Source organism: Lagenorhynchus albirostris, chromosome 19, assembly GCF_949774975.1.
Source record: "Lagenorhynchus albirostris chromosome 19, mLagAlb1.1, whole genome shotgun sequence".
NCBI classification, from domain to species: Eukaryota; Metazoa; Chordata; class Mammalia; order Artiodactyla; family Delphinidae; genus Lagenorhynchus; species Lagenorhynchus albirostris.
In genome coordinates, this window is record NC_083113.1 from 47,841,695 (window position 1) to 47,857,326 (window position 15,632).

Here is a 15,632-nt window from a genome sequence, read left to right on the forward strand (position 1 = left end):
AAACAGTAACGAGGGAATTCCCTGGTGGTCCAGTGGTTAGGGCCTCGCGATTTCACTGTGAATGGCGTGGGTTTGATCCCTGGTCGGGGAACTAAGATCCCGCAAGCCCCGAGGCAGTGGCCAAAAAAAAAACCAAACAGTAATAAAATCGAATAAAAAGATAGGGGTTGGTCTGATTTTTATCATCACTATACCCCAGCAAGTCTACACAACCTGGTCAGCGATCGAATAAATACTCCTTCCTGCTCAACCAGCCACACCCCCCAAACCCTTCTACACCTCCCTGGCCTCGACCAAGTCTGGTGAGTCGCCATCAGCAAGTAACACCTCATCTTTTTTGGTTTCTTTTCCAATGTGTTTATTTTTCAAAATATACAATTTATTTACACCTTTATTTCACAACGGTAGTTTGTATATTTATTCCAAAATCTTTAAATAATCCCGCAGTAAACAGTACAAATCACAGGATCGGTCAAACTGCTTCCCTTTAGCCTTTACACACATCGAGTTTTTAAAAAGTTTCAAGTAGTAACGGTTTGTGGGTAAGAAGGGAACAAAAATAAGACAAAAACGTTTTTACACAAGCTCGACATGTAGGATTAGAAAGGGCAATCTGAGCAGCTACTTGGTCTGGGGCCCGACTAAGGGTATTTATAGAGTTTATAAATAAGACCCTCTTATGAGCAGCGAGGGTTTTGGTTATGAGGAAGAAAGGGGGGGAACCTCGTCCGCTGGGGTGGAAGGGGTGGGGAGATAAGGCACCGCATCAAGGCTTCTTCTCGGCTTAAGGAGGCACTGGCTGGAAGGGTCCTGAGTGAGGCGGGCAGGGGCCCACGTCTGCCAGGTGGAGGTCGAGAATGGCTGGGGACAGGATGGGGCTCCCATCCATGGAGAGGTCTCTTCAGCCTCCCTTGGAGAAAAGCTTTGTGATTCTGGAGGCGGAGAGACGGCTAGAGCAGCTGGTGCTTCCTAAAGAAAGGGGCGTGGGCTCCCTCCAGCCTTGAGACCCCAACAGCTACTCTCGGCCCACCTGCACAGACAGGTGAGGGCCAGGCGTGTGGGCGCTGGATGTGTCACAGCCCGAGGCACCTGGTGATGCAGCTGGCATTTGTCATTGGCAGGAGACAAAGGTGCTGCCCCAGGATTGGGGATGGCCTGTAGGAGGCTTCCTGCTTTCTCCTCTTCGGACAGTGCTTCATCCACCTCTGTGTCCTCCAGTCCTCAGGAGAACAGCCTGAGCCACCACACACTCCCCGGCAACAGAAGGTGGGGAAGACGAGGGCCATGGCCCTGCAGACCCCGCTCTTCACTGTTAACACTGGCAGCTCCAGGGTGCTAAGACACAGGTGGGACACCAGCTGGTCCCAGGGGTCAGTTGCCTTCACTCCCCTTAGGAAAGTCCCCACTGGCTGGGTCCTGAAGCAGTCCTGTGGGCTAAGGCACTGGGCGGGGGTGTGAGTGAAGAGGCTGGGATGCTCCAGGAAAGAGCTAGTCCCTGAGGGCCAGTGGGCCACCAAGTGGACGTGACCCTCCTGTGCTGGGTCAGGACGGCAGTCTCAGGGTTAGCCTCGGGCTTCAGGGTTTCCCCAGCACCCTCCACCAAGCCCAAGGGCCGGACAAAGCCCGCACTGCCTGGTCAAGCAAACCTTCTTTGCAGGGTCTGGAAAGGGGTGGACTGGGGTAGGGGCCACAGCGGGGCTGAGGGCAGGACAACAGGGCTGGGAGTTGTCACTGTATCTTCGGGTGGGGTTCTTCCAGAATAAGGGTGTGGAAAAAGTGATCCCAAAATTTAGTGCTGATGCCAAATCCTAGAGAGGGAGACAAATGGGGAGAATATGAGGCATTCTTGAAGGAGTCAATCTGCTTGGAAGGGAGCCTAGCTGGGGCTAGCACGTGGGGAAGATTTCAACATAGTCCCCGATGGCCTTTCCAACTCTCGGGGCCATTCTGGCAGGAGTCAAGAGCAGGGTACCAGTGTTTCTAGACTCCCAAGGATACCGTTGGAATAACCCCAAATTTCTTATCTGGCCTGGCTTCCTGGGAGAGCCTGGCTGCTGCCTGCCTCTTCCTCTCTCTGCCTCACACTCCAGCCGCCTCCTTCTCTTTGAAGATGCCAAGTTCATTCCTGCTTCAAGGCTTCGCACCTGTTGCTCCTGGGAGGCTCTTTCTCCAGACATTGGATGCTGGCTTCTCCTAATTCAGGTCTCAGCTCTAATGACGTCTTTGCAGTGACACCTTCCTGGACCACTTTAGCTAGCATTCTGCTGTCCAGCAGGGTAGCAGCCACTAGCCCATGTGACTTCTGAGCACTGGAAATGTGGCCTGAGTTATGGAGGGACTAAATTCCCAGTTTCATTTAATTTTAATTAACTTACATTTCAATGTAAAAAGCTATACTCGATTCAGTTACTGGAGAACTTTTAGGCACGTTTGGAGCAACTCATGTATGTGAATCTACTTTTTTGACTGTAAATTTTATAAACTCTAAATATGGATCAAGTATTTCCAATGAACATTTAGCCCTTGAATGGCGACAGGCTTGTACGTGCAAGATACACACCGGATATCGAAGACTTAATAGAAGGAAAGAATGTAAAATTTCTCATCAACAATTTTATTTTTTTTGGCCACGCCGCACGGCTTGAGGGATCCCAGTTCCCCAACCAGGGATCAAACCTGGGCCCACGGCAGGCTGAGTCCTCAGGCTGAAAGCTCTGAGTCCTAACCACTGGGCGTCCAGGGAATGCCCAACAATTTTTATATTGATCACACGTTGAAATGATAATATTTTGGTTGTATTTGGCTTAATAAACTATATTATTAGAATTAACTTCATTGGTTTAATTTTACTTGTTAATGTGGCTACTAGAAAATGTAAAATCCCATCTGTGACTCATATTCTATATTATTAAACAGTGTGGGTCCCCTCTCCTGCTGACATGGTTTCTCTAACATCACTTTGCTTTATTTTCTTTGTGGCACTTATCACTGTCTGAAACGGTCTTTGCTATTTACTGGTTTCCTTGTTTGTCTGTCTCCGCACAGCCCCCTGCACCAGGGACTAGGATGGGAGTTCCACGCTTGCCTTGCTGACTGTGTATCCCCAGAACCGTGCCTGGCCCTGGCTAGAAGCTCAGGGGTAGCTGTCAAATAAGAAATGAACAAACGAGGAAGTGGGGAGGCACCGGCAGGTCCTCACCTGACTGCTGATGTGCAAAGTGGTGCTTGACGTGGTGGGCCTTCAGGTTGTACAGGTAGGAGCCCTTGTGCGGGGAGCCGAAGTGCAGATAGTAGTGGATCATGTCGTAGATGACGTAGCCCAGGAGGCCACCTGCAAACACAGTGCCCCCCACCGCCTCGGGCAGGATGAGCCGTAAGAACACGTAGAAGAAAGCTATCACCAGAGAGGCTGGCACAGGGGGGAAGACCAGGCGGGACTCGTCGAAGGGTGCCTGTGGATGGAGGGGCTCATGTGTCAGGACGCAGCCCGGGGCCCCAGGGCCTGACTGTGGTCACACACAGCATGCCGGCCCAGAGGTGCTCCCATGGGGGATGGGGCAGAGCAGTCCGGACAGTCCAGGGAGGGTGTAGGCTTAGCACCCTCGGTGGCTTTGGGGAGGGTGGGCCACCAAGCCTAAAAGCCCTGGAGAGTCTGTCCCACCCCCAATTTCCAAGCCAAGATGGGACCTGGAAAACCGGCCAAGAAAACAGGGGTGGGTGTGATGTGGGCAGGGTGCTCGCAGAGCAGAGTCCCTCTTTAGGCTGAAGAGGCCCCTGTGGCTCTGGAATTTGTTCGGTGCTAGGGAGGAGGCCCAGCCCCCCACCCCAAGTACCAGGCGGGGCACCTGGACACGGTCCGAGGGTGATGAAGGCGCACATGGTAGACGATGCTGGAAGTGTTAACAGGCAGGTCCCCCACCCCAGGTGGCCTTCTTTGTTCCAAGGGGGTGTTGTCACAGTGAACCAGACAACAAAAGAACCTAGTCTTTGGCTCCGGAGCTTCACAAGCCAAGGGCCTGGCAGACAGGTAAGATTTTAGAGACTGTGTGAGTATTCTGAGGAGAGACCCTCTCTGGGCTGAAAGAGGAGACAGAGAAATCAGGCGACAGAGAAAGAGCAATATACCGATGTGGGCCTCCCTCCCCTCTGACCAGGAGCAGCAGGACATGCTGGCCATGTGCCCGAACACCAGCTCCAGGACAAAGAAGGAAGGAAGGGAGGGGGGAGGATGGAGACCTTGGGATAGGCCGAGAACAGCATGGTGCAGGGACAGAGAAGCAGCGGGGAGACACAACTTCCTCTGGGCAGACCTGGCTTCCAATCCCAGCTGCTGGGACCATCATGTTGCCCTTGAGGAGCCCCAGTGGGGTGGATGGCTGACAGCACAGACTCTGGATTCCGCAGGGGACAACATCCAGGTGTGACCTTGGGTGAATTCCTTAGTTCCTTTATTTCCCCAAGCCTCAGTCTGCCAGTCTGTGGAATGGGGAGAACTGTAGCCCCATCTTCAGAATGAAGCTCCACAAGGGCAGTGATTCTGGACTGTTTTGTTCAATGGTGTCTAGAACGGTGCCCGGCACCTAGCGAGCACTTAAGTGAGCATTTACTGAATGAATGAATAAATGAAGGAATGAAGTTGTTGTGAGGATTCAAGTTGGACACACAGGCTCACTCTGTCCACGCCCGGTGCAGGTTAGGACCCAGTCACACCCAGTCACATTTCCCCTCGCTCTCAACCTGACTCCCACCAAGACGGGCAGCTCCCATGGGTGGGACCCGGGTGAGAGCCTGCCCTGCTCACCTTGTGGTGCTGGCCGTGCATGATGAAGTGCAGCATGATGAGGTAATAGCTGTCGTTAGGGGGTTTCATGTGGAACAGGAAGCGGTGGATGAGGTACTCTACGAGGCTCCAGAGGAGCAGCCCCAGCATGAAGAGGCCCGGGAACGTGGACTCAGGCATGGCTACCGAGTACTCTGCAGAGGGGCAGGAGAGAGGCAAGGTCAGGGCAGACAGCCCCAGGGCACAGCAGTGCCTGGTAGCTCCAGAGGTCCTGTCTCAAGGCCCTGTCACCTTAGGAGCTGCTGCCCTTTGCCCAGCAGCTATGGGGCCCAGCCCCACTATTAGGGCCTTTGAATCAAAATGGGAAGGAGGCTGTGACGATCTATGCTGGGCTTAGGAGAAGTCCTCTCAGAGGACTGTTGATGTGGGGTATTACATGGATTTCCGATGTTGAACCACCCTTGCATTCTGGAATAAATCCTATTTGGTGGTGGTGTATAATCCTTTCATATGTTCTAGGATTCAGTTTTCTAGTGTTTCGTTGAGGACTGTTGCATCTATATTCGTCAGTGATATTAGTTGGTAGTTTTCTTTCTTGTGGTGTCTCTGTCTGGCTTTGGTATTGGAGTAAGATTTGGGTAGACATCTGAGATCTTCCTTAAAGTGACTGTAAGAGGAACAGCTATGGCCAGCACTGGACCTTTACCTGGTGCTATGGTCGGAACGTGTTCCCTCAAGTTCATATGTTGAAACCTAACCCCCAAGGTGATCGGAGGTGATTAGGTCACGGGTGAATAGGACTAATTCCCTTATAAAAGAGGCTCGAGAGAACTCTTCCCCTTTCTGCCGTGGGAGGATACAATGAGTCTTTGACCTAGAAGAGTGCCCTCACCTGACCATGCTGACACCCTGATCTGGGACTTCCAGCCTCCGGAATCGTGAGCAATTCATTTCTGTTTTTACAAGCCACCCAGTCTGTGATGTTTCGTTATAGAAGACTGAACGGACAAGGAAAAAGTGACCTTGCCCCAGCGGCATGGAGGAGAGGGAGGGGCGATTCTGATGAAGCCAGCAGAGCTGGGGGGCTATTGGTGGAAGATGTTAACCACCAGGGACTGGGGGGCCAGGAGGGCCAGGAAAACCCAAGGAGAGATGGGTTCATGAACAATACTTCAAATCATAGCATATGAGGAAGATGCGAAAAACCTGAAGATGATTGGCCCGGAGACCAGAAGACTGGAGAGATGTAATTATCATGAAGTGTGAGGTTCCCCATGCCCAGCCCTTGGAGGACAGCCTGCAGTCCTTCCGGCTCTCGTTTCTTTTCTCTACTTCATCCATTCTTCGACTTCACCAACACTTCAGCTCTTGTCACAGTTTTCTTCACGTCTATGCTCACCCTCTTAGCTCTACTTCTTTTCTCCACAAGCTATTGCTTTGGCTATACTGGCTCTCTCTTTTAAAAAGGAGCAGCTTTATTGAAATATAACTCACATATCTTACAATTCACCCATTTCAAGTGTACAATTCAATGGTTTTTAGTATACTCAGAGTGGTACAACCATCACCACAATTTTAGAACATTTTTATCACCCCAGAAAGAAACCCATTACCCATTAGCAGTCACTACTCATTTCCTCCAACCCCTGCCATTTCCCAGAGCCAGGAATCGCCTAATCTACTTTCTGTCTATTGCATCTGCCTATTCTGTATATTTCGTATCCATGGACTCATCCAGTATGTGGTCTTTTGTGACTGGCTTCTTTTACTTACAATATTTTCAAGGTTCATCCACGTTGTAGCGTGTATCAGAACTTCATTCCTTTTTAAGGCTGAATAATATTCCTTATCAATACAGATGCACCACATTTGTTTATCCACTCCTCAGTTGATGGACAGCTGGGTTGTTTCTACTTTTTGGCTATTATGAATAATGCTGCTGTGAACATTCATGTGCGATTTTTTGAGTGGACGTATGTCTCCAGTTGTCTTGGGTATATGCCTAGGAGTGGAATTGCTGGCACCTACTGCAACTATGCTTAACTTTTGGGGAAACTACCAAACTGTTTTCTAAAGCTAGCCATTCTTTTTTTTTTTTTTTTTTTTTTTTTGCTGTACGCGGGCCTCTCACTGTTGTGGCCTCTCCCGCTGCGGAGCACAGGCTCCGGACGCGCAGGCTCAGCGGCCATGGCTCACGGGCCCAGCTGCTCTGCGGCATGTGGGATCTTCCCGGACCGGGGCACGCACCCGTGTCCCCTGCATCGGCAGGCGGACTCTCAACCACTGCGCCACCAGGGAAGCCCGACCACTCTATTTTTGAATCTGTAACCCCGTAAGTTCCCATCCTGAGGTTTACGAATACCCAGAGTCCTCGGTCGGATTTCAGAGGGAACCTGCTGACGTGGTATCCCAAACGATGCATCTGTGTGCATCTTTCTGGGGGTTGAGTCCACAAATTTTCAGATCCTCAAAGGAACTGGAACCAACAAGGTTTGAACACACAGCTCCACTCCCTGCCTGCTGGGATACTTGGCTTTTCTCCTCTTCTCTAGATGCCCTTTGTCAGGCTCCATCGTGGAAACTGCCTCTGTTCCCAGGGTCAAAACCTTGACCCTCCCCTCTTATATGCTCTCTGTTTGATCTAGGATGTCAGCCGCACCTGCCTGCTGACAAGCCCCAGATCTATGCCTCCAGCTCAGCCCTGGACGGCCGCTTGCTACTGGGCATCTCCATGCAGCTGTCCACAGCCCCGCCTCCAAGGTCAGCAGCTTCCAAATGAAGCCAATCATCTTCTTCTTCCTTCCTGCCCACCCTGTCACCCCAGGCTGCACCTCAGTGCGGGGGTTAATGACTTCCACACATTACCTAAGGCTCAACTTATTCCTGTCTCCCGCGTCCAACCTGTCACCAAGCTCTGTCAGCTGCCTCTCCTTAATATCTTCTGGCAAAATAAAAAAAAAGCCAGACACAAAAGACCACATGCTGTAGGACTCTATTTATATGGCATGTCCAGAATAGGCAAATGTAGAGAGACAGAAGTAGACTGGTGGTTGCCAGGGGCTGGACGAGGGGGGAATGGGGAGCAGAAGCTCAGTGGGGGTGGGGTTTCGTTTTGGGGTGATGAAAACCTTTTGGAACTAGACAAAAGTGGTGGTGGCACAACATTGTGAACGTACTAAATGCCACTGAATTGTTCTCTTCAGAATGGTTCATTTTATGTTATATGTATCTCACCTCAATTTAAAAAAGAATCTCTTGGGTCAGTTCACTGCTCTGACGCCCCCACTACCTCATCACCCGGTGGCTGCATCAGCTTCCTACTCCAACTCTCTGCCCCTACATGCTGTTAAAACCCTCCTGTGGTGCCTCGTTCTCTTTAGGTAAAGTCCAAACCCCTAGCCTGGTACTCGAGCTCCCTTGAGACCCAGCCCTGCCAGACACATCCCTGCCTCATTGCCCCATCACCCTGTACGGGGGCCAAACCGAACCACCTGTGGCTCCTGAGATGCCCGTGTTCCCCACCCACACGTATCTTTTCCTTCGCTGGAATTCCCTCCCTCCCCTCCTTACCCCACGTGTCTCCTCCTGTGAGAAGCCTCTGCAGACACCCTTTGCCCCGACCTGGGCCGGGTTCGAGGCCTGCCACATCATCCTTCCTCATGTTGAGCTATGGCTGCCGTTTTACCCACTTGTCCCCATCAGGTTGTGAGCATTTTATGGGCAGAGGGGGCATTTTGTTCTGTATCTCCTGTGCTTAACACAGCAGGTGCTCAGACACTCGTGGGCGATTCGTGGGCCAGCCCAAGTCTCTCTGGAGGGCTGGACAAAGATGAGATTTGACCCGTACTGCTCTAAGGGCAGAACAGGGGCAGCCTCTGGTTCTGTTTAAGAAAGCATTTCTGAAGGACTGTGCCCAGTGTGAATGACCACAGGGAACTAGTGAGTAAGGAGAGAGCCCAGGAAGGTGAGGAGGAGAGGTGACTTTCCTGCTCTGTGGACCAGATTCCAGGCCCAGGGCCATTCTGATAGATGGTTCCAAATGAGTCTCTAAGCTAAGAAAGGATTTTTCACACCTTGCCTGGAAAGTAACACAACGCAGCTAAGGTTCAATCCCCAAAGGACCCAGCCAATCTTTCTGAAATCAGGCGTTGAGCTGGTCTGACATTTCTCATCAGTGGGGCCTGCTGTGTCCACATCTGGCATGAGACATATGCCTGACAGCACTCCCTGTCAGTAGCCATCCAGCCCTGGCTGGGCTGCTCTGGTTGGCCAGGTCCCACTTTGAGGGAAGGCTGGACACCTCTGGGGTCTTTCAGGACACTCTGGTGAAGTGCAGGGAGCCTGGGCTTTGGATTTGCAGACCGGGGTTCAGATCCCGGCTCTGTACCATCTACGTGTTTTCTCAACAGTAAAATATCCTACCACTTGTGAAGGGCTGTTGCTAAGACAGAGGGAATATAACACCTGATTATGTGATAAATATATATCTTATATATAAGAATAATATACTGTATATTAATACTTGTCATAATAATATAATATGCCTCATATATAACAAGAAGCTACTATAATTTTTAAATATAATGAGTCAAAGTACATCTAAGTTCCACACAGTCCTCCTTGTGCTGTGTTTTCTCAGTTCTCCTTGCAGGGCTCTGGAGGGTCCCTGGTTGGGGGAGAAGGAGTTTCCCAGCTCCCCCGCCCCAGAGTGCAGGAGCCCTTCCTCGCTGTGTAGCTCTCTTGTCAGCAGGGAAAGGACTGGACATACAGAAGCATTCCCTGGCCACAGACTTTGGTCTTGACCTTTGCTGGGGCTCCCACCACAATTGCATGGGGGCCTGAATCCTTGCCGAGGACGCTGCTCTGTACTCACTCTAACGCACCTCCAGGAACCGCGCTGGGGGCCAGCCTGGATGTGCAGAAGCCCTCTGCTTTCCAAAGCATTTTCACACACGCACCGAGGAATCTCAGCCTTGCACTGGTGTCTCCACGCAGCTTCCACTGTTCCTTGGCACCCTGAGTCTCCTGCATTTACTCCAGTGCACCCTTTGTCCAGCAGCTGTGCTGGGACCCTGCTGAGTTTCCACTCGCCTTGCTTTGTGGCTCTATTCTTTTCTGCCTGTGGCCTGTGCCTTGCCTGACGAGCTGCAGGTGAGGGAGGCGTGTGCGGCTCTCATGCCACCATCGCTGGCATCATGGTCACAGCCCCATTAACCCCCTACACTAGACCTTTATTAGACAGCACATTTCAGCTCTCTGCAGAGGCCCGTGGTTCTGATGAAGCCATCGAATCACCCTCCCTGCCTCGCAGGAGAGTCCCCTCCTATAGGTCAAGTCTCCGCCCGCCCCCTCACCCCAGCATCACCCCCGTCAGCCCATCAGGCCGGAGCTGGTACCGAGTGGCATCTCTGGAGGAATCCTGCAAAGGGACCTGGGCCAAAGCTCTGGCATCCCATTCCCCCTCTGGCCCCAGCCCTGGCGGCCCTGCCACTGTTGGTGATTGTTAGGGGAGCGCCCGGCAGACAGTGGGTGATTCAGTGAGCAGGCCGTCTCAGCAACAAGCCCTGTGCTGTGCCTGAGCTATTCAGCGTGGGCAGAAAAGGGTAACCTTGGCTCGAGGGGTGCACACATTAACCCTTGGGGACCGGGAGCAGCCTGGGCTCTGGGGGACTTCCTGCAGCTGGCTCAGCACCTCCCCATCCTGGACCAGGTGGGAAAACTGGGGCTCCAGGTGCTGTGGCTGTGGCCCCTCTCATCTAAACCATTCAGCCCTCAACTTCTGCTCCTGGGGGAGGCGGGCAGGAGAGAGCCTCGGAGTGTGGAGAGAAGGAGCCTCTGTCTGGCAGCGACAGGGGTTCAGAGGCTCACAGTTGGGAACATGACATGTGATCAGGAGAGGAAAGCCCACCTGAGCTATTCCCAGCACCCCTCTCCCACCTGTCCCCCTACCCGGCCTCTGTCTGAGCCATTTGCCATGGGCAAGCACTTCCCCAAGGCAGGTTCTGCCAGGACGGACAGATTACCTGGGCAGGTGGCACACACCTGGAGACCAAAGGTAGGTGATGAACTTGGGAGGCAGGCTGGCAGAAGAGGCCCAAACCTGTGGCTGCCCTGAGAGACTCAGCCTCACAGGCTCTTTGGAAGTCACCCCATGTCAGCCCTTCTCTCTGTCCCCTGCCCACCTGGGTGGCACCTAGCATCTACATCCCAGCCACGTGACCCTGAATTGCTCACTTGACTTCCTGAGGTTCCATTTCCTTATCTCTAAAGGGGTGTACCTTTCTTGTGGGGCTGTTGGGAGGGTTAAATGAGATGGTCCCTGGAAAGCACCAGGCATGTGATAAGTGCTCAGTAGAGGTTAGTGGGTTGCTACTCTGAGTCAGGGCTTCTGCCGCCGGGCCTTTGCCCTGGGGGACATTCTAGGACACTCTGGGATCCTTCTCTCCCAGGCTCTAATCTGTGTTCTGTTCGTGAACCATTCCAAGTTCAGCTCTCTGCTGTGCCACCTGGTGAAATGACTTCATTTAGTTTCCTGACGAACAATCCCAGGTCACACTTTTTCTGTTCTTAGACTCAGTGAGAAACCCCGTCTTTATTGTTACACCACTTGATGAAATGATTTCATTTAGTGTCTGCTAATGTGTGGCTGGTTGTTTTTTAAAACTCATTTTGTGGAGGGTGGGGAGGTCTGACATTTCTTTTGGAAGAATATTTCTACAGATAGACCTCATTTTAAAATCTTTGTGATATGGTTTAGGGTTCTATGTTCTCAGAAACTCAGGACCAGGGAGAGCACCAAGGTCTCCAGCCTTCAGGAGCCACGGGAGCAATTGAGGAAGGACCCAACATTACCTGTGGTGAAGGACGTGAAGAGTCGAACATTGCCCTGGGCGAGGGTTCGGTAGTAGGACCAACTGAGATACAGCATCAGGGGAACCCAGATGATAGGGACGCTGTACCTGCAGGAAGGTCGTCAGGGTGAGAGATATACATGCACAGAAGCTCGAGAGGGTCCAACTTCCCTAGAGACACACCGCTCAACTAGAGGGGGATGAGATGATACCAAAGCATGTGCACAAAGCATATGGAGACTTGCGGTCCAGGGGACACTGATGTGGGGGATGGGGAGGGGAGGAGGAGAGAAGCTGTGAGTCTGTCTCAGTCTCTGAGATGAATTACTGGCAGGAAAAAAAAAAAAGTCCTTCTGGCTAACAGTGCAGCTAGATGGGTGCTGACCTCTTGTGGCAGAGGGGCTAATTGCAGGCAAAATAGTCTGCCATGGGCAGGGAAGGCTAGAAACCCCTCACAGGAGTCTGGAATAGAACAGGAGTGACATTCAAAGTGGTTTCTGGCTACATGTTGGATTGTCACTCAGTGGACAAAATCATGCATACGAATGGATTATGCCTATGGCATGTTCCACTATTGCCAAGAGCTTACAGTACAGCTCTGGGCTCCAGGGAGGGATCCATTTGACCCTTCCCCTTTGCATCTGACTGGCACCATCAGGAGAGAGGGATAGCCCACCATGGTCCGAGAGCAGGGCTCACCAGACAGTCTTGCTGAGGGCCTCGACGAGATCTGAGTGGAAGAGGCGGATGGGCCTGGTCACCGGCTGGTGGACCCACTCATCGTACTTCTCTCCCAAGTGGCCTACCTGCCACAGTAGGGGCTTCTGCCAGTCTACCAGGTCCTGCAAGAGATAAAGTCAAGTGGACACTTGAAATTCACACCTGTGCACATTCGTTCTCCCATCTCCTGGTTACAGCATCCTACTCCCCAGCCCCACCTCAGCATATGTGGTCTGTATGGAGCTACCAACCCTCCTGCTCCAGTGCTTGGGGACTAACTGTTCATCCCAACCCGAGGGCCACAGAAATGGGATCCAGGATAGGCCCATGGCCTAGGTTGGTGCAATGAGCCATCGGACAGCCCTCTCCTCTTGCTGGGATTGCTAGGTTGGCAGGGCATGACCCTGGAGTTGCCAGTGAAGGCTGCCTGAGGATGAAGTCAACACAGAGGATGCCCAAGCCTGGAGCTGGAGACACTGAATCCTGGTGATGACATCTGAGTGCCTAGATTCAGCCACGCATGAAGCTTGAAGTCTTAACCAGGATTCTTTAGGTATAGGAGCCAATACATTCTGTACTAGGAATCAAGTAGGCCCTTTCTCCTCCAACAAGGGCTTTCTTCTTTTTTTGTGTGGCTGCACTGGGCCTTCGTTGATGTGCACAGGCTTTTCTCTAGTTGCGGTGAGTGGGAGCTATTCTTCATTGCAGTGTGTGGGCTTCTCATTGCAGTGGCTTCTCTTGTTGTGGAGCACAGGCTCTAGGGGCATGGGCTTCAGTAGTTGCAGCACGCAGGCCCCAGAGCACGAGGGCTTCAGTAGTTGTGGTGTGTGGGCTCAGTGGTTGCAGCTCACAGGCTCTAGAGTGTGTACTCAGTAGTTGGTGGCACATGGGCTTAGTTGCCTCGAGGCATGTGGGATCTTCTCAGACCAGGGATCGAACCCATGTTCCCTGCATTGGCAGGCAGATTCTTTTCTTTTTTTTCTTTAATTTATTTATGTATTTTTATTTATTTATTTTTGGCTGCATTGGGTCTTCGTTGCTGTGCGCAGGCTTTCTCTAGTTGCTGCGAGGAGGGGCTACTCTTCATTGTGGTGCATGGGCTTCTCATTGCAGTGGCTTCTCTTGTTGCAGAGTATGGGCTCTAGGCACGTGGGCTTCAGTAGTTGTGGCACACGGGCTCAGCAGTTGTGGCATGCAGGCTCTAGAGCGCAGGCTCAGTAGTTGTGGCGCACAGGCTCAGTTGCTCTGTGGCATGTGGGATCATCCCGGACCAGGGCTCGAATCCATGTCTCCTGCACGGGCAGGTGGATTCTTAACCACTGCCCCACCAGAGAAGTCCAAGGGCTTTCTTCTTAGTGGTGGCCTGTGTAATTCATTCATTCACCCATTCAAACAATCATTCGTTCAGCACTTTGCTTGACATATATCTATATTTCTATGTTAGTTGCTGGGAAGAATAAACAACAATGTAAGAGATCATCTTTGCTTCACATAGCTTAGTGCTGAAGCACAGTTCAGACTCTAGAGACAGGCTCTATCACTTACTGTGTGACCTCGGGGAAATTACTTGACCTCTCTGAGCCCCAGTTTACCTAGCTATGAAATGGAAGTAATAATAATGGTACCCACATAAAGTACTCAGCAAGGTGAGACATGCCAGGCAAGAAAATTTAATGGTGATGCAGGCAGGCTGAGGTTGGGAGGCAGAATGATTGGTACAAATGCCCGGGTCTAGGGTAGGAGAGGAGGGCTTTGCCACAGAACCTAAGATTTGGGTTGAGCTCATACAATATGGAATACTTGGGAAGGGGGAGAAGGGAAAGGAGGTGGGGAGGGAGTATGGGCATAGATGTGGAGTTGAGAATGATTGTGGCCCATTTGATTCCTTGACATTGGTCTGTGGGGCAGTAGAAAGAGATCTTCTGAGGGCTTTAGATGACAGAACACCCAGTATCAGGCCCAGGAGTTGTCACTTCATCTTCCAGGCTGGCTGTCTCCAAGGTAGGGATGTATGTGTACCCCAGGGATACTCACAGGCTGATCCCCAGAGGTGAGGAGAAAATATTAGAGACTCTTTTTGATATATTTCTTTCATATATAAACCATATTTGAATGTTTTCTAATGTACATAATACAAGAGTACATTAGCTCGCACAAATAATTTGTAGATAATTTAAATGGACATATAATGGAGAATGTGCTCAAAACGTTTAGTTAATAGGGATGCAAGGTCAAAAAAGTTTGGAGGCTTCAGAAGCCCTTGAAGATTTTTGATGAGTCCGTGTATTGAAGATTAATCTAGACCAAAATCAGTAAAGAAAAATGACCTTGGAGTCAGGTGACCACCTTCCAAGCCTGACTCTGCCTTTTATCAGCTGTGGGATCCTGGGCAAGTGCCTTTACCTCTCAGAGCCTCTCGGCTCTCTCGTCTGTAAAGCCGGGTGTGCCTGGACCCACCACCCACAATAGGAGAGAGGGCGCCACGTGCCCAGTGTCTGGTACTCAGTGGGTGTCAATGAACGTCCAATGCAGGGCATTTGGCGGCCACTGGGGGTGACAGGGACGTGGTGTCAGGAACTGAGGGCTAACAGTCACAGAGCACTGGTTATGTGCCAAGCATGTTTCTAAACACCTGACGTGAGTTAAATCCTGTGATCCTCACTGTACCCATAACTAGGTGGGTACTTTTATTGTTGGCGTTTGCAGATGAGGAAATTGAAGGTGAGTAACATGCCCAAGGCTGCCCAGTTAAGACATTTTTGATGAATTGGCCCCTTTATTATTGGGAAATAGTCCCTGGTAATACTCCTTGTCCTGAAGTCCACTTTGTCTGATTTTAGCAAGGCTTCCTTATACTTGGTGTTTGCATGGTCTTTCTTTCCCCACCCTTTTAATTTCACCTTGCACACGCCTTTAAATTTAAAGTGCATCTCTTGCAGACAGTGTATAGTTGGGTCTTGCTTTTCGATCTAGTCAGACACTCTCTGCCTTTTAATTGGAGTATTCAGTCCATTTACATTTAATGTTGTCTTGCTATTTGCTTTCTGTTTGTCTCCTCTGTTCTTCCCTTCTTGACTTGTTTGTGATCAAGAATTTAAAATATTCCATATTATCTGCTCTGTTGGCACTTTAGCTATGCGTTTTTGTATATTTCTTAGTTGCTGTTCAAAGGATGATAATATGCATCCATAGCTTATCACCATCTATCTCAAGCGAAAGCCCTGGTTTTTACATGTTCCACTTTTGCATGTTACACACGACACTTAATTCAGACTCAGCTA

The 15,632-nt window shown here is 51.0% G+C and overlaps 1 protein-coding gene across 1 annotated transcript in view; it reads right to left on the bottom strand.

Moving 5' to 3' along the window:
• Positions 1–333: 333 nt before the first annotated feature.
• The window catches only part of FA2H (fatty acid 2-hydroxylase), a 51,324-nt gene continuing 36,025 nt past the window's right edge, over positions 334–15,632 (bottom strand). Inside the window, exons 3-7 of the mRNA XM_060130088.1 lie at positions 12,331–12,473; positions 11,633–11,739; positions 4,802–4,974; positions 3,200–3,452; positions 334–1,808 (exon numbers count right to left, since the gene is read on the bottom strand). Of these exons, the coding sequence (XP_059986071.1) occupies positions 1,729–1,808; positions 3,200–3,452; positions 4,802–4,974; positions 11,633–11,739; positions 12,331–12,473 (756 nt within the window). The 3' untranslated portion in view covers positions 334–1,728. The remainder of the gene's footprint in view (positions 1,809–3,199; positions 3,453–4,801; positions 4,975–11,632; positions 11,740–12,330; positions 12,474–15,632) is intronic.